The sequence below is a fragment of the Halictus rubicundus genome, chromosome 4 (assembly GCF_050948215.1).
Source record: "Halictus rubicundus isolate RS-2024b chromosome 4, iyHalRubi1_principal, whole genome shotgun sequence".
NCBI classification, from domain to species: domain Eukaryota; kingdom Metazoa; phylum Arthropoda; class Insecta; order Hymenoptera; family Halictidae; genus Halictus; species Halictus rubicundus.
This window is the reverse complement of record NC_135152.1, coordinates 131,776-155,813: the sequence shown is the minus strand read 5'-3', so window position 1 is coordinate 155,813 and position 24,038 is coordinate 131,776. Positions and strand designations below refer to the sequence as shown.

Here is a 24,038-nt window from a genome sequence, read left to right as displayed (position 1 = left end):
TCGAGAATTTTTTCGAAATAGAGCTTTCCTAGGGTTTTAGCCGTTTTCGGCCTTCTCAGACCACTGTGCGACGCGCACTTTCCCGGAAAAATTAGTTACGCGGGCGATCGTCGGGACCGCTTCCGCGCCCAGTAACCGCACGAACTGGTCCTAACCTGCCTCTGCTAGGCCGTACTCGCGGGCAGCTGATATTTCCGGCCGGCGCGACGAGGCATGTGACTTCTCAATAGAACAATGTACGCGAGCTAAACAACTACAAAATCAATGTAAGAATCTGGTTCTCGATAGCGTACCGGGCCGCTGGTGGGCTACGGGCGTACGAATAAGAACGCAAATTTTGTTCAATAAACAATCTGTTTTCTCGGATGGTGTACCGAGCCACTGGTGGGCTGCAGACGTACGGAAGAGAACACAGATTTATTACGGATATCGAAATGACAATTAATGAAGTCACATGCGACGTAGGGTAGGGATTCGATTGAATGGAGTCGTGGTTACGGTAATAGTTATTTAATCAAATAAGAAAACTATATATATATACACTTGTACCTATGGTCTAGTTGTAATGCGCGAAAGAAATAGCACGGCGTGGAATGAGACGCGGAATGGAAGGGTGGAAGAACTCCAAGAGACGTCGTCTCGCGGTGGAGTTCAGGACAGAACGAACTAATTAATTAATTAGGGGCCACACTCTGCTCCTTCTGTGCGGAGTGGGTCAGTGGAGCGGGGGTGAGTCTGGGCATGGATGAATGGTGGGGTAGGAGGCATTAACGTTCGGAGTGGGGATCGCTGGACGCGATGACGTACTACCGAGCGTCGTCGCGCGGTTTAGGGTGAGGTGTTTAGCGGAAGGTACGTGCGATAGCATTGGTAGGATTAGGTGGATTGATACTTAACTATAGGATTGTTCTTATGTTCTATCGTGTTTGTGTTACAATGGTTGTGTACTTAGCGGCTATGAGTATATAATACAAAACAATACAATATCTTAAAACTACGCAAGCGTCGCGTGACATCACAGTGGTACTGTATAAAATCTCATCGGTATACAAATTTGATCGCAATTTCATGTGATACATGAAGCTAAAGCTACGACTATGCTATATGCGTATATGGACAACTGCACATTGCTTGCGCGAGTCCGAATTTCGGAGTCCGACTCCGAAACATCAAACTAGAGGAGTATTTGCATGTATAGGAAAATTATATACATATACAGACATATACAGACGCACGTTGCTGATGAGCGAATAGGCGTCGAACATAACCACAATCTACGCTTGCAGTTTCCTCCAAACCCACTTCGACAGTCCTTCTACTTAGGCGCCACCTGATGAGCTCCAGCTCAACTAAACTTGTCACATTTTTTGCTCTATATTATCGATATCATGAATTCTGAGGCTAGAAAGCCATGCCGAAAACGTGCCTCAAGTTTTCGCCTTTATTTCGCCACAGAATCAAGACAAATTATAGCTCAATTTGTACCTGGAGATATTTTCTAGTGCAGACTGGTCTCGACATCATCCAGAAAACTCATCCAATGGCATAAAAATTTTTGAATTCCACGGCACGCGCATCGTCAATTTTTGGCCTACTTCTAACGCTTATATTTCTAAATATCTGCATAATCTCGTCAGCTCATGACCAGACTGCATTAGATAGAACCTTCCTCTTTCGAATGAGCCCTTTATCAGTGTTGGTATGGAAAATATCACACAATTTCACGTCTTCAAGCTCCGGAATTTTTAGCGCGTTTCGGCTTCTTGGTCCGCGTGCGTTGCTGGTGGTTGCGTGGTTGTGTTTTTGTTTGTTTGGTCTGTGATTTTGTTCAGAACGTTCATGTATTATCTTTTGTAATAAACGTTTGTTATTTGTGATTCCCCATAAATCTCACAATCAGCGACAAAATATTCTTATTTAAGGACGAAAACTTGAGGCACGTAAAACCATATTTTTGTCGGTAACGTAGTCACTCTACTTTTGGCAGTCCGGGCCCTTAAAAAATGTTCAAAACTACTTACTATAAATATTGTTCAATCTTTTTTCAATCCCAAATAATAATATTTATTAGAATATACATATATACTGCAAATTAAAAGCATTATCAGAAGTAGATTTAATAGGTAGCAATTAAATAGTCAAACGAAATTAGTAATATTAACGTCGTATTTTTTTAATTTTTAAACTACGTTCTTACTTTTGGCTAATATTGAACTAATTTAATTTCTTATTATTATGTTATTACACTGTTGTAATTGTAATTGCACAGGGAAGAAGACTGATGTAGTAGAAAGAACAAGAAAAAAGTGTTTAACGAAAAGAAAATCATTCGATGCGGGATTCGATTCGGGTCCAAAATATTTCCAGCCAGAGACGTTACGTTATTATTATTATTACATTGCGTCTCCTTCGATGATTCTTTATGTCTCCGACATGAGATTTAAAATAAGCAACAGCGCCGTTGTAGAATATTGGTTCCACAATATTAGTTCTTGCTGATACCTCAGACGAGGTTATGGGACTTCATGTCTCATGAATTGTGTCGTTCGGGTGTAAATATTTCTTTATTAAACGTAACAAAATAACAATTGTTGCCTGCAGAGTTAACGTTGGGCAACTGTTTCACGGAGCCAGTAGACTTTCGCGATACAAGAAATAATGAAGAATTTCCGAGTAAAGAGATGAGTTTCTAACGACTGTAAGTCGAACGAGTGTCGTATGTAAGTCGTACGAGTAACGATTGAAGACCAACGAGTAACGAATGAAGTCTCGTTGTAATCTGTCTAACGAGTAACGAGTGAAGTCTTAAAGAAGTCTTTCCGAGTAACGAGTGAAGTCTTGACGCAGTCTTTCCGAGTAACGAGTGAAGTCTTGACGCAGTCTTTCCGAGTAATTAATGTCTTGTCTAACTTCTGTCCCGGGGTCCGCTCGCTGGTCACCTCGGTGGTGCCGAGAAAACATCCCAATTTGGGGGAAAAGTCTTTCTCATTCGCTGGCTGACCTGAAGGGGAAGAATCTTCCGGACAACTCTCGCCGGTGGAGGAGGAAGTCTCCACCACAAGTCAAACCAGGAAAGTTGGAAAAAAAACGAATTGAAGGACCCCGGAACAGCCCGAGTATTTAGCCTAAGTGGCTCGCGAACGAATTTATTGCCCCTTAACTTGGGTCCGGTGACGACGGTTAAGGGACACGCGCACGTGTGGCACAAGAGGGGTTGCGCTCTTCGCCTGGTCGACGCTTGAGCGGGCTATAAGGCCCGCTTTGTTCGAATCCGGGACCTCCGGTACATTGCGGGTGGTACGCGGAGCGAGGATTTCCCGGATTGAACTTTTATGGCCACTTTCCAATGCCATCAGCTAAAAAACCCTCGAGGGCCGTGCGTACGGCCACTCGAGAATTAGCATTCTTCTAGTTTTCGAAGGATGGCTAGAAATCGGAGAAGGGCATATTTTATGGCTTTCAGCTTTAACTCTATGCAGCTGTTGCCTCGCGACGATTGACTAAATGTAAAGAGAAATCTCGGTGGGACCGAACATCTCATGTTCTGAAATATCGGCTTTTCAAAAAGAGTGGCGAGTTTAGGAATTATATTGAATTACAGGTATCGAAGGCGTAGTTGGCACATCACATCCGAGAATATTCGTTGCATAGTTGCCAATTTACTGTTACTGTCGTGTAATGCACAGCGCGTATTTCGGCTATTTTCCAAGTTACAGTCGCAATTCTGGAAAAGTAAACGAAACGAGCCATTACATGATTAATTCAACCGGAATATTTCATCTCTGTTTAAATACAATGCTTTCTGTTTCTATACACATTTTAAAGCTGAATAAGTGCTTTTTCAATTTATATGTATGTATTCATTTATTGTTCCCCTCAGGGTTACAATGCCATTACATCACATCTCCTTCAACTCGCAAAATCGCAGACCACTAATTACACCGATAGAGAGAGAGAGAGACAGCTACTGTCGCTTTTCAATATAATAAGTATAATAACATAATAAAAACGGACCTAAAAAATATAAAATAATAACAATATATCACAATAAAATAAAATAAAACCAATCAACCATAACGCTCGCCATAACGCTCGCCATAAATAGAATATAATAAAATAAAATCAAATACATTTAATATATTACATTATGTAAAATAAATAAAATAAATAACTGCCGTAAATTTGTCATCAGCAAAAAAAAACAAACAAATAAAACATAGCATACCACTCTTTTCTCTCACACACCCACACGCACACACACTCCTCCTCCTACACCTCCCCTTCCCTAACCCGCGGACCACCTCTTCCGGTCGCTCACCATTCATCCCAATCCTCCATTCGCACTTTCCCTCCATTCCTCCACCCTCCTCATCCACTTCACCCCTCCCCCCTCATCATCCAACACTTCCCCCATCTTCTCCTGCCAACCTCCTTCCTCATCCAGCCTCATACATTCCTCCCATACATGCTCCCACGTCTCACTTATCCATCCACACACTCTACATTTCCTCTCCTCCTCATCCGTCCAATATTTTCCCTCTTTCATACCATTTCCTAACCTAAACTTTGCCACCCTCTGCCATCTACTCTCCCCCCATCCTTTCTTTAAGTAGCCCGGCAGACCCTCCCCCTTTACCATCCCATACCACTTATTATACTTTGATTTCTTTATCTTTTCCCACCTTTCCTCCCTCTGCTTTTCCTTCTCCCTTTTTACCAGCTCCCCACTTCCCTCCTCTCTCCTCTCCTCCATCATTTCCTCCATCTCCTGTATTGTCCACCCCTTATCCTCAAAGAAATCCCGTCTTTCCTTCTCCCACCCTTCTCTTACTACTCCCCTCCTTTCCCTCCCTCTCATCTCTTCCCAACACAATCTCGCTAATTCCCCTCCTTTGCCCTCTCTTAACTTCTTTTCATACCCCCATGCCCTCAACCCCGCCCTGCCCCTCACTAACTCTCTTTGCAATTCTTCCCTAACCATGTACCCTGGCGTACACTTTTCTACTTCTAACACCCACTTTAGGTATCTCTCCTGCATCCTTTCCATACCCTCCCTTTCCTTCCACCCCCATATTTCTACTCCGTAACTCATCACCGGCCACACTAATTTATCAAAAAGCCAAATCCTCCTACCCCAGTCCTTTCCAAACCTCCTCTTCCTTATTCCCCACACTTGTCCCATCACTGCCGCCCCCTTCCTTATCCTTTCCGCCACTTGCTCTTCCTGACCGCCATCCCTCTTTATTACATATCCTAGATACCTATACCTACTGACCTCCTCTAGTGCCTTACCTTTCCACATCCACGTCACCTTTTTTCACCTTCCCCCTCCCCTCCTACACCTCATTATCTTTGACTTTTCTGTGTTTAGCTGCAGCCTTTTCGTATCCATATAGCGCTCTAGCACCCCTATCATCCCTTTCATCCGTTCCTCCTCTTCCGCCAGCATCGCTATGTCGTCCGCATACGCTAAGGTGTATACTCTTTTTCCTCCCACTTTCGCCCCTCCCCACCCACCCCTTTCGAGTTCCTTGTCTATATCCGCCAATAACAACGTGAACAGCAGAGGACTTACCGGACACCCCTGCCTCACCCCTCTTGCTGTCCAAAACATTTCCCCTTTCTCGTCCCCTACTCTCACCTTGCCTCTCGTTTCCCTTAGAATCTCCTCACATCTCCCAATTAACCCTTCCCTCACCCCCTTTCTCCTCAACTCCCCCACCAATATATCCCTGTCCACCGAGTCAAACGCCGCTTTCAGGTCTACAAACAACACTACCAACTTTCTTTCCTTCCTCCTCACCTGCCTATTCACTATATGATTAAGCACGTAACTATTGTAGGAGGCAGACGCGGAAAGGAGAGTTCGCGACCGCGGAGGACACCTAAACAGGCATAAAAACGCCCAAACGAGGCCGTCGAACTCTCCTGCGATCGAAGGACGCGCGCGAGCATGTGTGTGCGCGTCTGCGTGAGCGTCGACGATGTTGTGACCGCGGCGTAACACAACAAACGGCAGCGACCGCGGGAACGAGCGGCGGGCGTTAGGCCGTTCACCCTAACGTCCAAATCATATAAGAAAAGATCGAGAATCTTCGATGAAGGCGCGGATAAAAGGACGCGTCCGCGCCGGGACCGGGGATTCGCGAAAGAACGATTATACGGTAAAGGCGAACGTCACGATACGATACGATCCGATACGATAATTACGATTACGACAAACGGCTACGAACACGGATTACGAACACGGATTACGAATACTGCTTACGGACTAGGTTTTCTTTTATATTCTTTCGGCGCGCGAAGTATTTGTGTAAACGTCTTGTTGTACTGTGATTATCGTCTTACTTTCTGTTAATAAAGTGGTTATTCAAAAATACTGCTCTTATAATATTATCTATACATCCCATCCCTTTCCTGAAACCCGTCTGACTGTCTGGCAGTATCCTCTTCCCCTCCACTTCTTTTCTTAGTCTTTCTGCCAAAATCGCTGCATATACCTTATATGCCGTTTGCGTTAGCGTTACTCCCCTGTAGTCCCCCACCTTTCTACTTTCCCTTTTCTTCGCTATTGGTACCACTACCCCCTCCGTCCAGTCATCCGGCCATCCTTCCCCTTTCCATACCCTATTGCACACCCTCCATAGCCACTCCTCCACTTCTTCCCCTCCATACTTCCACACCTCGTTCGGTATCCCATCCCCACCTGCCACTTTTCCCTCTTTCAAACCCTTCACCACCCTGCTGATCTCTCCCCTTTCTATTTCCTCTTCTCCATCCTCACCTCTCCTTTTTGCCTCTCCCTTCCTCACCCTCCACTCTACTCCCCCCAATAATTCCCTAAAATGTTTATCCCACTCGTCCATCCTTATTCTTTCATCCACCCGTGACCCTTTCCTCCTTCCCTTCCTTATCAGCTGCCATGCCTGCCTTTCCGTTTTTATGCCCTCCACCTCTCTTTCCCACTTTTCCCTCTCCTTTTTCTTCTTCTCCTCGCATAGTTTCTTGTACGCTAACTTCTTCTCCTTTACTTCTATCCCCTCTCCTCCCCTCTTTTTCCATCTCCTCAACTCCTCCCTCACCTTCGTTTTTTCTTCTTTACATTCCTCATCCCACCAACCTTTCCTCTCCCCTCTTTTCTTCTTCCCCATTCCCTCTAATGCCTCCTTTACTCTACCCTTCAATTCTCTCCAATCCTCCTCTACTCCCTTCTCTTCCCCATCCTTCTTCCCAAATTTCCCCCTGAACTCCTCCACCCCTTCTTCCGTCCAACACCCCATCAGCCTTCTCCTCCCTCCCTCACCCCTCCTTTTCCCCGTACCCTTTCTCCCTTAAGCCATACCGTCAGGGGCAGGTGATCTGAGTCCACCCTTTCCCCAACCTCCATCCTTTTCACCCCATCTCTCGTATCTTCATCTCCCAATATATAATCTATCACCGAATTCCCCCTCTTTCCTATGAACGTCCACTCCCCTAACTCATCTCCCTTTACGTTCCCATTTAGTATCCCCCACCCCCTCTCCTCTAAATACCTGCACAACCTCCTTCCTTCTGCATTTATCCTCTCATCTTTGGATTTCCTACTCCCTTTCCCTTTTCCCTCATCTTCATCTTCCCCTCCTATCCCACCCCATTCTCTTCCCGTCCTCGCATTAAAATCCCCCCCTATAATCACCCTCACACCTTTTCTCTCCCTTCTATCCATTCTCCCAGCACCTCCAACTTCTCCCGCAAGTCCCCATTTACATACACCCCAATTACCTTCCACCATCCCCCCTCTATCCTCATCTTTATACCCATCACCCCCTCCCTTCCTCCCTCTTCCCCCCTCACCATCTCAATCTCCTTCCTTATTCCCATTAGCATACCCCCCTTTGCCCTCCCCATCTTTTCCTCTCTCCTTGCCCACTGTGCTTCCCATACATACCCTCTTGGCATCCTACTCCTTACCTGTTCCCATCCTCTCTCCTCTAGCCATGTCTCCATCAACATTATCACATCCCACTCCTCCAACCCTTTCCAGAAGTCTTCGTCCTTGTTCCTCAATCCCGCCACATTCCAGAATGTCACCTTAACCTCCCTCTCCCTCTTCTTCCCTTCCTTTCCCCCTTCTTTCCCTCCCTCCCTCCCCTTTACCTCCCCTGCCCGTTTCCCTGCTCATCTAACCAACTTTCTTCCATTTCGTCCCATTGCTTCAACTTTCCATTCACCCACATTTTCATGTACCCCACCTGTATACTCCTTCCTTCCCTCCTCTCCTTCTCCGCTTCCCTTTCAATTTTCTACCTTGCTCTTCTCTCTTCCTCCGTCAGGTCGTCATCTAACCTTTCCTTTTTCCCTCTTAACTTGCTCCTTTCCCTCATCACCTTCCTTTTCTGTTCCCTGTCCACCATCTTCACCAGTACCATCCCCCTCCCCTCCTTTCCCACCCCTCCTATCTTTCTTATCTCCTTAATTCCCTCGTCCTTCAGACCCATCACCTCCCACACCCTCTTCACCTCAGTTTCCATGCCCTCACCCTCCGCTCGAATCCCCCTTATTACCACGTTGTTTCTCCTCTCCTCCCTCTCCTTTCTATCCTGTTTTACCTCAATCCTCCTTATCCTCCTTCTATTCTCCTCTCCTTCCCCCTTCCCCATCCTATCTTCTATCCCTTCTCCCCCCTTTTCCTACCCTTCCATCTCTACCTTCTCCACCTTTCCCTCTAGTCCTTCCATTCGTTTCTCTAGCCTTTCCCTCTTTTCCACCTCTTCCCTCCTTTCCTCTTCCCACTTCTCTCTCTCCCTTCTTCTCCCCACTCTCTCTTTCTCCAACTCCTCTTTCATCTCCCTCAACTCCTCTTTTATTGCCCTCATCTCCGTCATCCTCTCCTTCATTTCCCTCATCCCCTCTTTTATTTTCTTCATCTCCGCCATCTCCTCCTTCATTTCCCTCATCCCTTCTTTTATTTCCCTCAACCCCGCCATCATCTCTCTAATCAAGTTCTCCCAACCCTTGCCTAACCCTTCCGTCTCTTTCCGAACCTCCTTCGGTGACCTCTTCGTCTTCGCAGTCTTTTTAAATATTCCCCTTTCCCCTTCTCCCTCGTCGTCCCCCTCATCCCCTTGCTCCCTCCTCCTTTTCTTCCATAAGTTGTCAAAACTGCTCCCACTACTTCCTCCCCCTCGCCCTATCTTTTCCGTGACCGTCGGCTTTCCCCCCTCACCCCTCTCCCCCTTCCCACCTTCTACTTCCCCTTCCCCTCTGAAACTCATTTCTTCCACTTACTCTCACTACCTATACTACCTTCAAATTTCCCGCTTTCCTCCTGACCCTATCGCCACCAATCAGCGCCACCTACTACTCCTTCTCTCTACTCCCGCGTTCGCCTCACGAAGGATGCCGCCAACCTAACCTCCAATCACTCACTCACTTCCACCTTTCTCACACCTTCCAGCTCCCTTTTTCACTCTTCCCCTTTTTGCCTAGCTACCCCTATTCCTCTCGCTCTCTTCTCCCACACTCTCTCACCTCACACTCCTCTCACTCTTCACTTTCTCTCACCAAACACTTTTCCGCTCACTATACACGCCAATCTCTCTCGCAACCGGAAACGGAAGTCCCTTTTTCAATTTATATAAATAAACTTTTATTTATTGATAGTAAACAAAATAATAATTGTTGTTGAAAATTGATATACCTATTTAGCGATATTTTTATCTTGAAATTGATTCATATAAACTGTTGTTGGCTTCTTTGAACCTTCTGCTACCAAAAACAATTTTCAAAAGGACGGAGAAATATTCAAAAAATTGTCAACAAAAATTTTAATCACAGTTGTTATGCGAGGTTCCATATTCGTTACAAGTTGCGGCGAGTATATTATTACATATTAGCATTACATATGTATACAATTATTAGTTCTTTTCCCCAAATATTTTCATAAGTTGTATAAGAATTTATTAATTATAAACACTAAATCTGTATAAAATTCTGTTTATTGCTGATCTGACTTATCGTTATATCGTAAAAGCATACAGGAGTTCAGATTTAGTTGATCTTTTACCATTATTGCTATAAGTTTTAAAACAATTGTTTATCGATAATAATTATCGATAATAATAGTTGCAATTCTGCAACCATATTTCCAGAATTCTGTTTCCTGGCATTCTTCGACACGGCTCATTTGGTTCTTTTCAATTGAAAATAGTGTACAATTTCGATATAATTTGTTTAGTGCAAGACAATGTCCAGTCTTCAAACGGACTCGGACGGTGAGCCCGTGGAGACTAGGTCCTCTTACCTAGGAGATTAGAGTCCCGAAATCATTGAGCAAAATATCCAGAGTTGTGCAAAATATTTATCTAAATAAAAATTTCGAATAACGAATAAAAGATACAAAATTTTTATTCTTTATCCGAAGGTTCGAATAAAAAAAGTATCTTTACTCGTCGAGAATCGAACAAATAATTTTATTCGTCGAGAATTTATCCGACGAATAAAGATAACTTTTTTTATTCGAAGCTATAAAGCTTATTCGTATTACCAATATTATTCTGATTAAAAATATAAAAGCTTAAATTGCCAATAATACTCGATTCTCCATCTACCTACATTGTAGGCTGTTGGTCGGTCGCTGATTTTTAAAGTTCGTAGCAAAAGTTATTCGAAGATTTATTCGAAGCCTTCGAATAAAAGATACAGATAAAAGATGAAAAAATTATTCGAAGTTTATTCGTCGGTTAAATTCTCGTCCAATAAAATTATTTATTCGTTTCTCGTCGAATAAAGATACTTTTTTTATTCGACTAACGAATAACAAATAAAGATAAAGTATCTTTTATTCGAATCGTTATAATTTTTTATCTAAATAATGCCCAAATCTGTTGGGCCCATCATCAGTGACCCAAAAGAAGGCGTCTGGGTATGTTTTGAACATTTCGGATAATCTGGCAGAAAAATGTTTGCAACAAAAGTTAATCGATACTCAGTCATCTATAAATCCCAATAGAAAAAAAATTACAAAACATTTTTTTTTATAAAAAATTATGGTCACTAATTTTTTAAATGCCACTAAGTATTTTGTATTACATATTGTTGTAGCTGATGTCAAAACGAATTTTTTTATTTATTGTTAACGAATATAGTAATAATTTGTGTTCAAATTTCAAATATCTACTGATTAGAGGCTGATAATCAAGCTACGTTCAAAGCTTGGCTTTGCAGTTTTTAGTAAGTTATTAAAATATTTGTTTTTTAATGTTCATGAAAATTTTCATAAAATCCACATATGATTCATATAACGAAATCTTGTTTATTTCTTTTCTTATTGTTGAAAGCAATGTAGTTAATCAATAATAGGAACAAAATTATATCATCCTATAACAATAACAATACGGTTCTACACAATGAAATTATTCGTGTATACATTACATTTGTATACATTACACCCGAAAGCCTCAACAGACAAAACTGTACATTACATTTATAAAGTACATATTAATATTTGGCTGTTACAAGATTTCGAATTAGGCTGTTAAACATATTGTTACGTCCCAGGTAGGACAGATTAGGATTTTTAGGGGATAGGACGCAGTTTCGAACCTACCTGCATTCACCGGCTACGGTTCGGGAAATTGAGGATTGTTTAAATAACTTGTATTCTTATTTTCAAGAACAAACAAAAAATGATTGATTTATTCAATATTAGGTGCTGAATCAGATATTTTTCAAATAGGGATTTTATATAGTTAGCGCATAGACTAGAGTGCTTACAAGTGTTTTCATTTTATGACAATAATAACTATAATGTTAGTATTACCGAGTCGCTGGTTTTCTGAATCGCTCGCAAGTCAGAATCGCTGATTTTTAAGAATCCCTCGCAAGTTGGGGTCGCTGGTTTCGGAACTGCGGTCGCAAGTCGAACTCGCCGGGTTTTGTAGAAGTCGCTGGTTTTCCGAATCGCTCGCAAGTCGGAAACGCCGGGCTTTGTAGGAGTCGCTGTGCTTTGTAGGGGTCACTGGGCACTTTTAAAAAACACTTCGCGGCACTTTTAAGAACCGAAACTGAACTGACGTTAAATTTTAACGGAATGAACTGGCGAAACTGTTTTATAACTTGACAGACTGTTAATAACTAAGCGAAGTATCAAACGGAACGAACAATTTTAACGGAATGAACTGAATGAACTACCGAACGTAACAGCGTAACGAATCGAGCTGAGCAAAACTCTATAACGGAATGATCGATCTTTGAGGGGGTGGTTCCCTTTTATAAGATGGACAGTTCATTGTTTCACTAGGATGCTGACTCAGGAATATCTACCTTACATTTTTAATCTTCTAATCTTCTTGATATTTTCTAGCTAATGTGTCGTCACTCTTACCATGAAGTCAACATCCCTTCTTGTAATTCAGTATAATTGGATACCCTTTTTGTTTATTCGCAGGGTGTAACCGATCTTCACTGCGTGTCTTGCAGGAAGATAAATTGGAATCGATTTGCACGCTATCTAACTTCCTAGAATTTTTAACGCCTACCTTAATATTATTTGTTTTCTTCTCCTCGCGTGATATCATTAGGTTTGAACAATAGTTCATAATATATCTTTATCTGAAGTTTTATTTGTCTTATTCATGAGCAGTCAAACCACCGGACGTGACAATATTCTTTATTGTACGTACAGTTTCATTAATTTATTACTTATAACCATCATAAAGTTTAATTAATCATAATCGAAATTAGTATTTGAAATCGTTGAAGCATTTTAGAAAACAATATTCTATTGTATTCGCGAGACTGCAGTGACAATATATCTATTTTTAATTTTAATTCCTACCACTAACGACGCTGTCAGCAGATTTTAGTTCCAGTTGGTAATACAGGATGTGACACGAAAATGCTAATGGAGTTACGTGACTCCACAAAAGTGGGCCACGAAAAAACATTGCATGATAGGTCTATCCTATATCTCGTCTGCGCTGATATGATAGGATGTGACACGGAATGGTAAGGGGGCTCTAGAGCCCCCCGAGCGCGAGACAGAAAAATACATTGGGTGATTGGTTTACTCCTATACCACTGTCCAACAAAATTAAACTTTTTTCGAGTTTCGCAATACCTGTTGGGTGATTCTTATACACTTTGTCATCCTAAAACCGAATCTGAAAGTAGAATTGCTCCATCACGCAACGTTTTCGAAAAATTTTGGTTTTTGTAAAAATGCCCGATTTTGATACGAAACGACGTGTTACGCAAAAACTAAACACGCGAGAAAGTTCAAATTTGAGTCAAGAGATAGAGGGGGCTCTCCTCTACATATTTATATAGTCAATTATATTTTTATGTACTTCCTAATAGTTGTAAATGGTTGTTAAAGTTTGAAAATGTGCCGACGTAGGTACTTTGTACGCTCTATTTTTGTATTTATGTGAAAAATCCTTTATCTAGCAGGAATTTACTATACAGGAATGCATTCTACAGACATTTTTGGTAAAGAAACCATTCACGAAAAGTATTTGGTTCCCTTAATGTACGAGAAGGATCAGAAAATGTTAACTGACAGCGTGTACGCGACGCGTTCGCGCCAGACGGCCATTGCAGCCTTTTCGCGACTCGCCAGGGCCGTCGCTATGCGTAGTCGACGTTGGTACCACTCAAGTATGTCTTTGCTTACTATGCTTAATTAAATACATTTTTTTTTGTCTTTTTGGGTGCCAATCATTACAAAAGATTATAAAAATACGAGTTATATTCACATTTCATTGTGGAAATGCTTAATAAAGAAAATTGAATACAAAAACTTACCTATTTCTGATGTAAACAAATTAAAAATGTTTCCGCCTTGCTTGACGTTTGTTCCTGGTATCCCGATTTTCAATAATAAGTGTCCAGCAGTAATCAACAAGCATCCGCACATAAGTCTTCTCCTTTGTAACGTTTTTCCATTGTTGAAATATCTTGATGAAAGATTAATGCTGGAATTGTATTCCTTGTTTTGATTTTAAAATAATTTCGTCATGAATATAACAAAAACAGTCCGGCTGATTTATACACTTCCGCGAGATTTTATCGATTTAATATAGAGCGATCTATGTCTTAATTATGTACTTCGATCAATAAAATCGATAAAAATAGTCCCATTTACATAGTGTTTGGACTTATTTTAATTGGAAGAATCTTGAATGGCCATTGGTATTACAATTATAAAGATAAGACAACAATTACTGAAAATAAAATTTTTCAGTCACCGTATTGCTGCGGTCAATTTTCTTTATTAAGCATTTCCACAATGAAATGTGAATATAACTCGTATTTTTATAATCTTTTGTAATGATTGGCACCCAAAAAGACAAAAAAAAATGTATTTAATTAAGCATAGTAAGCAAAGACATACTTGAGTGGTACCAACGTCGACTACGCATAGCGACGGCCCTGGCGAGTCGCGAAAAGGCTGCAATGGCCGTCTGGCGCGAACGCGTCGCGTACACGCTGTCAGTTAACATTTTCTGATCCTTCTCGTACATTAAGGGAACCAAATACTTTTCGTGAATGGTTTCTTTACCAAAAATGTCTGTAGAATGCATTCCTGTATAGTAAATTCCTGCTAGATAAAGGATTTTTCACATAAATACAAAAATAGAGCGTACAAAGTACCCGCGTCGGCACATTTTCAAACTTTAACAACCATTTACAACTATTAGGAAGTACATAAAAATATAATTGACTATATAAATATGTAGAGGAGAGCCCCCTCTATCTCTTGACTCAAATTTGAACTTTCTCGCGTGTTTAGTTTTTGCGTAACACGTCGTTTCGTATCAAAATCGGGCATTTTTACAAAAACCAAAATTTTTCGAAAACGTTGCGTGATGGAGCAATTCTACTTTCAGATTCGGTTTTAGGATGACAAAGTGTATAAGAATCACCCAACAGGTATTGCAAAATTTTTTTGGTGTTGGACAGTGTACCTTGTCTGTGCTGGGACCCACTTGCAGGCTCGCAGAATAGGACAGGGGCAGGTAATCTTTAACAGTACCTCGTCGGTGATAAGATGCAATGTCTGGCCAACCGCTACCGGTCGGTAAAGTGTTAAATTGACACTGAACCCACAATTGTAAACAAAATTACGCACAGTTTGCTTTAAAAGTAAGCTAGTAGTTACAGTCATCAAATGCTAAAAGGAAAAAATCATATCCTTAACAGAAGTCATTGAAACAAAACATAACGCCACCAGTTTGTGAAAACCGAAATTACTTTCTTGTCAACCCAATATAATTAAACAATCGAACGAGAAAGATGATTCTTGTAGATGCTCATAATTATTGTTTTCACTTGTAGTAAATACGATGTTCTAAAAAATTAGAGTTTCTCAGACTGTAACAGTTTCAGAAATAATTACAACAAAAACATGAAGAAAATAGTATGCGATTTATAATCTTAAATATCATACTAAACAGAAAGAGGTTGATATTCAGCTCAATTGTTTATTACTAAAGTATGTTATGTTTGCGAATTTTTATTGGCAAAGGTACCCGTAATTTAATTATAATTGTTTATTAGTAGAGACTGCAGATTTTATCAATTTATGGCGTTGCGGAACTTAAGAGGTAATAAACTACAGTGTATAATAATATAAAGGTAGATGAAATAATAATTATGTTATTCTTAATACAATGATACACCGTCAAATGTTTAATTTTTAATTTTAAAGAGAAATCTATAGTATGGTGTACAATAAATACTTTTTTTTAAATTGTTCACAGGTCTCAATCGTGTTGCCAATCATATTTTTCATTATCTGCGCGTTCTTGGTAACGGTTCCTTGTTATGTATCGCCCTGGGAAGTGGGTGTCGGGGTGATCATTATCTTATCTGGTATACCTGTCTACTTCGTTTTTATCCATTGGAAAAAGAAGCCTAAATGGATCGTAAGGTCGTCCCGTAAGTAACCGTAATTTATTATATCATAGGCTTCGTTTATGTCTCTTATAATTATCTATACAATACTGTAAGCCTGTATAAGCTGTTGGCACTTATTCGCGATTACGTAAAATGCAGTTAAACTGACTTAGATTTTTGTAATTTAAATTAGAATCTAAAATAAAGTTTTTGTATACTCTTACATATGTCAATAACACAAACAGCAAAATGGCTGCAGATTTCTACTGTCTTCGATAAATAGAAATCTATATATCTATCCCTACCGGTCCGTACGGACTGGCGAGGCCTGAACGGAAAGTCTAGCGCGGACAAGTCGGCACATCTCACTACATTTTTATTTGACGATGCACGAAAATTTCCTTTGGCAGAACTCTTTATTAGCAGGAAATGCATATTATTATTCATTTAAACATCATTTAACAATTTTTTTTATGCATAAAAATAATTTTTTTTTTCAACTTATTAATTTTATTGTTAAATTTAATTTTTTGTGACTAATTACCATTGAATATGCATTAGTAACCAAATTTAGATTTTTGTGAAAAAATTTGGCCATGGAGGCACTCTCTAAAGTGCCAAAAATCGAAAAATGTTATATTAACTATAAATGAGTGTGCAATAATAATTCTGTGGAATGGAAAGTTCTTACCAAGAAATGTCCATTCTTTATACATTTAATAAAGTAGATTTATTTTTTGTACAAATTTTCAACGGTAGTGTTATTTGTTAATTGCATATAAAGCTTCATATTAACATAAAACAAGAACGGCAAAAGATGTCCTGGGATTTATGCATATTTGGATACATTACTTATTATAGTTTAAGAATTTCATAGTTTTAGCTGCCACTTTTTGCGACTCTCAATTTTATAAACTTTTTAAGAACTGTCCATACCTTTCCTTTAGGATCTATCGTGGAAAATTTGTTATTTTCTTTTTAAATGTATTAGTTCTATTGTTAAATTTCATTTTCTGTGAATAATTAACAATAAGTATACATTTGTAAACAAATTTGGTTGTAAAAAATTTTGCCATTTGTTCGCCACAGTTACAGTGGGGGATTTACTGGAAAAGTTCAATATTCGTGTATATCACGATATGAAATACATTTCTTTTGCAAAACATGCGTATTAGGATAGAAATTGTTAATAATAATCATATAATAACCATTTTTATGCATAATACAATTTTGCAATAATTATATATCAATTATTTTTATGCCTTTTTAATTTGTTTTTAATATATGTTTTATAACTATTGAAAAAGTAATAAGAATGTAAGGATAGATCGAAATGTGCAAGATCACGAGAGTCAATGATTTTGAGTCGCAATCAAAGTACTGAGAATGACTCGGATAGCGAAGCAGCAGCAGCATGCTCGGATAGCATTTTGTTGAGTTTATTCATTTTATTCACTAATATCATAATTTGTTTAAGTTTATTATTGTTAATTTTGCATATGGATCATTTATTATTAATTTTGTTCTAAACATGTTAGTTTTTAAAAATAAATTTGTTAATTTTTAATGATACATTTTTTTTTCTAAAAATTTTTTTTTTGTTAAAATTATAAACTATATTGGTAAATATAATTGTCTGTAAAAAATTTCCTCTACATATATGCATTACTAACCGAACTACGAGAAGTGCCGAAAACAGGCGATTTGTCCGCACTGTGGTGCCAAATGGCCAAAAAGCGGCAAAAAATCTGTTTGAAAATTTGTGGAGAGATTGCCACAGGTACGACGCTTATTTGGCAAAAAAATTTTTGTAAAAAGTTGTTAACATTAAGTAATAAGGGCTAATCGAAAATCTCTGTTTTCTGCCCATTTTTTATTTATGGAAGCATACAACAAATCCTTTAATAGATTTTGGTCTGGAACTAATCGTTTTGACAAGGTGTAATATTGATCTAGCTTTGTGCAAAGTTTTAAGAGTGTTACGAGCCAGGGCTGCGAGCAACGCGAGAGGCCGACGAGGGGGTTATTACTCCTTGAATATGGTTTCTATTGTCAGTTAATATTGAAATCTTTGTTGATTTGAATTAGGATTAGTAAGCCTCGTAACTTATATATAATTTAATTGATACAATCCGAGCGGTAAGATTGTATCATGTGGGAACGTTCAATTATTAGATTAGGATATTAGGCAATAATTAAGGGTTGTAGATTACGCGAGTTAACAAACAAGACAATTTATTCTGAATTGGAATAGTTACAAGTGTAATTGTCTGTGTCGCGAGTGAATGTGGTAAGTGTACAATTAGAGAAATTGTTACCTAGTGATGCACGGTGTTGACGCACTGGCAATGCGGGGTCGGAGAGCGATTGTTGAAAGCCAAATAGAATATACACGAACTAACGGATTCTATAAGGTTACGTTTGATTCGAAAGGGACTTTTACCCGATCTCACTAGAACTGACTCTTACGCGTGTAACGCGACGTGACTGCACGATTACTATACCGCGACCGAATCACTTCTGAATCTCTACTGAACCGCTTCTCGACTAACCAAAGAGGATGAAAATGCATGGGTTTATATACCCTAAAAATGAGAGGGGAATGTATCTGTTTTATTTTACGGTCGCATACTCGTATTTGTCGTTTCTAGTGAGTTTAAGGTTTGCAGCTGGATCTTTTGTTTATAGGGGTAAAACGAAGGGTTAGCCAGGATGTTTCCTATCAAAGACTATCTTGACAAAACATTCCAGAAGGGGATGTTTTGAAGATTTCCATATTAGGAAATCATACGGTGCTGTTACTGAATCATGCTTCGTGCCAGCTGCGTCCAGCCGGAGTACAATTATTAAACAAGGGGCCTGTTGGGACGCTTTTCGTTCTCAGAAAAGAGATTAGAACTTCTAATCGAAATGAACGTGGAGAAACGTCTCCATACGTAACAAGAGATACTTCGAGATGCTTTCGCCGTAATTTAAGTTTAAATATCAACTTTCGGAATTTCCGAGAATGAATAGCGCGGATGTCACGACTATTTGATGTTTCAGGTGAAATTTTTTAGGGATATATCATTTATAATGAAGAAAAAAGTGAAATAGTTAGTTATAATTAATTGTTTAAACAAAAAAATTTTTAAATAATTTCTTTATGTGGACTAACCTGAAGCCCCTTTGCGTTACGCTCATTTTTTATTTATGGAGGAATACAAAAAATCCTTTGAATACCTTCGATCTGGAACTAATCGTTTCGGCAAGTTATAATATTGATCTAGCTTAGTGCAAAATTTTAAAAGATACTTCGAGATGCTTTGGCCGCAATTTAAGTTTAAATATCAACTTTCGGAATTTCCGAGAATGAATCGCGCGGTTGTCACGACTATTTGATGTTCCAGGTGAAATTTTTTAGGAATATTTCTAATTAATAAAGAAAAATGTGAAGTGCATATGATTTATTAATTTTTTATGTATAAAAAAATATTTAATAACGATTTTTTTTATCTTACATAAATTATTTTTATAGCGTTCATTGGAGCACTACCAAAAAATACCTGTTGCATTTCTGCCACAGTGGTCCAGTGAACGAAAACTGTTTATTTAACATAAAAAATTGTTATTAAATATCTTTTTATATGTATGAATGTCACATTTTTTTTTATTATCCGATATGTAACCCTTAAGGGGGGCGGACCGACCGAACCTGACTCCGAAAAATAATGATTGTCACGCTATGAAAGAACGGCCGCTAGAAGAAGCTAAATAGTAACATTTCTGTCCAGTAGGGGAGCTAGGAATGTTTTCCACAGTTCAATATCAATAAAATTAAAAAAAAAAAGTTCAGTATCGAGCAACAGACTGTATTGGTAAAACAGAGGCCTATAGGAGCATGCGCGGCGCGACAACGTGGATGGCTCTGTCGTAGCTTCGTTCGAATAGCCGTGCCGCGGCACACTCACACACCGCCTGGTCGGCGTGTACGTGTGCCTACGCCGATCGCAAGGGTCCGGTATGCCTCGACAAATTTCCCAATAATGCAGAGACGGAGGAGAGGGTAGTTTTAGGAGAGAGAGAGAGAGAGAGAGAGAGAGAGAGAAAGAGACACAGAGAGAGAGAGAGAGAGAGAGAGAGAGAGAGAGAGAGACAATTTTCACACTGCTCATTGCAATATTGAAGCTTACAGACAAATTTTGTGATCGGATTTGAAGTCAGCGTGATAAAATCTACGAGAAAAGATGTAGAGAATGTCAAGAAAAATCTAACCGTGCATGGCATTGGATAAATCACAATTTTGTTTAAATATTCCAAGTTTATTTTCAAAGTTAAAACATGTTTTGTACCATAGTCTCTCTATTTTTCCCTTATTTTGCAATATTTTAACTTCTAAAAAAAAATCATAGCTCTATCTCATTTCTATCGAAAGTTCTTTGATTTTGACAGAAACTTCGTCACTTTGTCAAATATAGTGTTACGAGTATCGATATGTTACGAAATCGAGACATCGCGCCGAATGGTCTTCGTTGTATCGTCGTCACTAAGACGACGCGGCTAACTTCTCGGTTTTATATATTGTATGCATATATAAAACTTTCGAAAATGCTATAAACTTTTATATATATATATATATATATATATATATATATATATATATATATATATGATATTATTCAAGTTTATTTTACGTTTAGTCTTTAGTTGTAAATTTGTATTTGTTTGTTTCTTGTCTTCAGATTTGACATCTAAATTAAAAAAAATATGATCAATTTTGTCTAATTTTTTATGCGCTTCGTCGCATAAAATTTCATTTTGAATATAATTTTCTTTCTGACAGGAAGTAAATTCCGGCTCATTTTCTTTTTAAAAGAAGTACTGGTAATATATGTATAAAATTATTATAATGTTAAGAATAAACTGATTCAGTTTAATATAAATCAAATGATTTCCCTAGCTTTTGCATACACGTGACCGCCTTTCGAGTTTCATTTCAGAGATATTAGCGAAAAACTGCAAAGGTAATGTGACAACGAGTCCTGCATATATCTACGCGCCCGTGGCAATGTACGTGTTAGCATGTGTTGGTCGGCTGAATCGGGCTCATGCAGAAATCAGTTTCACGAAACGCTTGTACATTTACGGGATTGATGACATGGCAACAGTGAGGCGAAAGATGATATGTGGCAACCATGTCTAGTCGCTAGCTATCTCTCTCAATTTTCGTTTCTCTCTTCCGCTACTACTCAAGTCGGCATTTTCCAAAGTTTTATATATGTATACAATATATAAAACCGAGAAGTTAGCCGCGTCGCTTAGTGACGACGATACAACGAAGACCATCCGGCGCGATGTCTCGATATCGTAACATATCGATACTCGTAACACTATATTTGACAAAGTGACGAAGTTTCTGTCAAACTCAAAGAACTTTCGATAGAAATGAGGTAGAGCTATGATTTTTTTTTAGAAGTTAAAATATTGCAAAATAAGGGAAAAATAGAGAGACTATGGTACAAACATGTTTTAACTTTGAAAATAAACTTGGAATATTTAACTGAAATTGTGATTTATCCAATGCCATGCACGGTTAGATCTTTCTTGACTTTCTGCACATCTTTTCTCGTAGACTTTATCACGCTGACTTCAAATCCGATCAAAAAATTTGTCTGTCACCTCAGGATTTTGGAAAAAATCGATTTATGCGAAAAGAAACTAATGAAATCACAATTTTCCCGTTGAAATGATTTCATAACCCTCTAGTTATTTTGATTCAGAGGCCAAAATGTGAATTTCGCGAGGCGTTCGAAACGTGCGTTGGCGTCACGAGACGCTCATGCTCCTACAGGCCTCTCTGGCGGACAACATGCTGCCGAATATTGCTAATCATTTCTCGATGATGGAAAAGTAGGACTGCTGAGGAACTTTCCCGCCTAGATTGAACTTTTATCTAGCTCTTTTCACTATGGAAAAGTTCCGTCTCTGCATTATTGGGAAATATTTCCAGGCATCCCGGACCCTTGCGATCCGAGTAGGCACACGTACACGCCGACCAGGCGGTGTGTGAGTGTGCCGCGGCACGGCTATTCGAATGAAGCTACGACAGCGCCATTCACGCTGTCGCGCCGCGCATGCTCCTATAGGCCTCTGTTTTACCGATACAGTAACTGCTGACGATGAGAGAGATCGGGAACAGAGTACAGCGCTCGTAACGAAAAATGCCGGAACTATATTTTGATGAAATATCCAATTTTCCTCAATGATGCAATGTTTGTGGGTTCCCGCAATCATTTGATTAATACGTAAGCATACAACGTGATTGGCGTTGCATTGAGATCCTATATGTTCCCGCTAGGCGGGAAAGGTCCTACGAACTCCATACGAGCTCTAAATCTCTCGATATTTACGATAATGTCACTCGACAACACACGAAATCAGCATGCTGCTGATATTGCAAATTACGGCAAAAAACGCAAAAGTAGGACTTCTGAGGACCTTTGCCGCCTAGATTGAACCTTTATCTAATGCTTTTGACTACAAAACAGTATTATCTTTGCATTATTAAGAAATGAGAGCGGGACTCCCGTACCCTTGCAAATCTCGTGTACGGTGTGCGGAACTAGGGAGGGGATGCGCGCCGGGGCCACCGCCTTAAATTGCGGCCAAAGCATCTCGAAGTATCTCTTAAAATTTTGCACAAAGCTAGATCAATATTATAACTTGCCAAAACGATTAGTTCCAGATCGAAGGTATTTAAAGGATTTTTTGTATTCCTCCATAAATAAAAAATGAGCGTAACGCAAAGGGGCTTCAGGTTAGTCCATATTACTTAATGTTAAACAACTTTTTTTGGAAAATTTTTTTTGCCAGTCAATAGTTGAAACCATTTGCAATAACCCATATGATTTGTAGACCCCTAAGTATTCAATTATAGGCGTAGTAATTACATAACTATCGCACTGAAAACTGATGAATTCCCAGGAGCGAGGAAATAGTTATTTACCATGCGTATATCTCCGTAAAAAAATTTTTTTTCAAAAATCTGACTTTGGCACATCATGCACGCACTATTAGGCTATACAAAAATAATTTTTTTTATAAAAATCGAAAATTTATAAAATCAATTTTTTGCCGCCTTGGCACCACTGTGCGGCGTGGCGTTTGAAGGTCAATGCATATCTCACAGAACGGCAAGCCTGATGATTTTCCCCAGTTTATACGCATTTTGGGGTCCGGGACAGCCACTTGAGAGGGTTCGAGTGGCTCGGAACAAAGGCACAGCGTGTCCTCTGCTACCAGAACCCCAGGGGTTCGCAAGCCAATGCTAGAGCAGTCAGGCTGGTCTGAAAATATTCTCGTGGCGTGGCAGTACGAAGACAGAATGAACATGCTGTATTTATTTAAAAAGCTATCAACCAGAACTTTTCAGACTTCGTCGTGGTAATAGATGGGGAATACTAAGGAATATTAAGGAATTTAAACGTTATAACAAACAAAATAAGAATTTATTACTACGCTAACAAGAAAGAAAGAATATCATCTGACAATCTGTGCGGTGAAACAATTCGTCATTATTTATTTAAAAAGCTGTTAACTAGAACATTTCAGAGTTCCTCGTGGTAATAGGTGGAGAATACGTTGTTAAGGAATTTGATCGTTATAATAGTAGTAGTATCATTTATTGTTCCCCTGATCGTTATAATAAACAAAATACAATACGATTACTATGCTATACGATTTATTACTATGCTAACAAACCTATCCCTACCTCAGCCGCGCCTGTAGGCCCAATGTTTTGACGTCGAACGTCACACGCTACATAGTATGTATGACCACTGTAGCCAATATTTCGAATACAGCCGAAAATGTGTGTGAAACAAGGCCTGCGTCTTCCACTCTGAACCAATCGGCCGCGCATTCGTATCAATACAATGTCACCACTTCGAACCCATACGAAATGGCGTCTTTCCACCCCCTACAATCGCGTAGTAGTGGGCGGTAACAGTTTAATATCCTTAGCTCACTGCTATAATCCACAGCTTACGTCAAATATCATGGAATTAATCATACGGGAAAGTCTTCGTAAAAATAGTATCTATTGTTATGTTTTCCGAGTAGGAGGTGCGATATTATGATTTAGTATGAGGAAGTCACTTCCAGCACGTGTTGACCGTGTG

The 24,038-nt window shown here is 39.4% G+C and overlaps 1 protein-coding gene across 1 annotated transcript in view; it reads left to right on the top strand.

The window, feature by feature from the left end:
• Window positions 1-24,038, top strand: part of Mnd (L-type amino acid transporter minidiscs) — a 354,849-nt gene that overhangs the window by 311,404 nt on the left and 19,407 nt on the right. Inside the window, exon 8 of the mRNA XM_076786178.1 lies at window positions 15,744-15,921. Coding sequence (XP_076642293.1) covers window positions 15,744-15,921 — 178 coding nt within the window. The remainder of the gene's footprint in view (window positions 1-15,743; window positions 15,922-24,038) is intronic.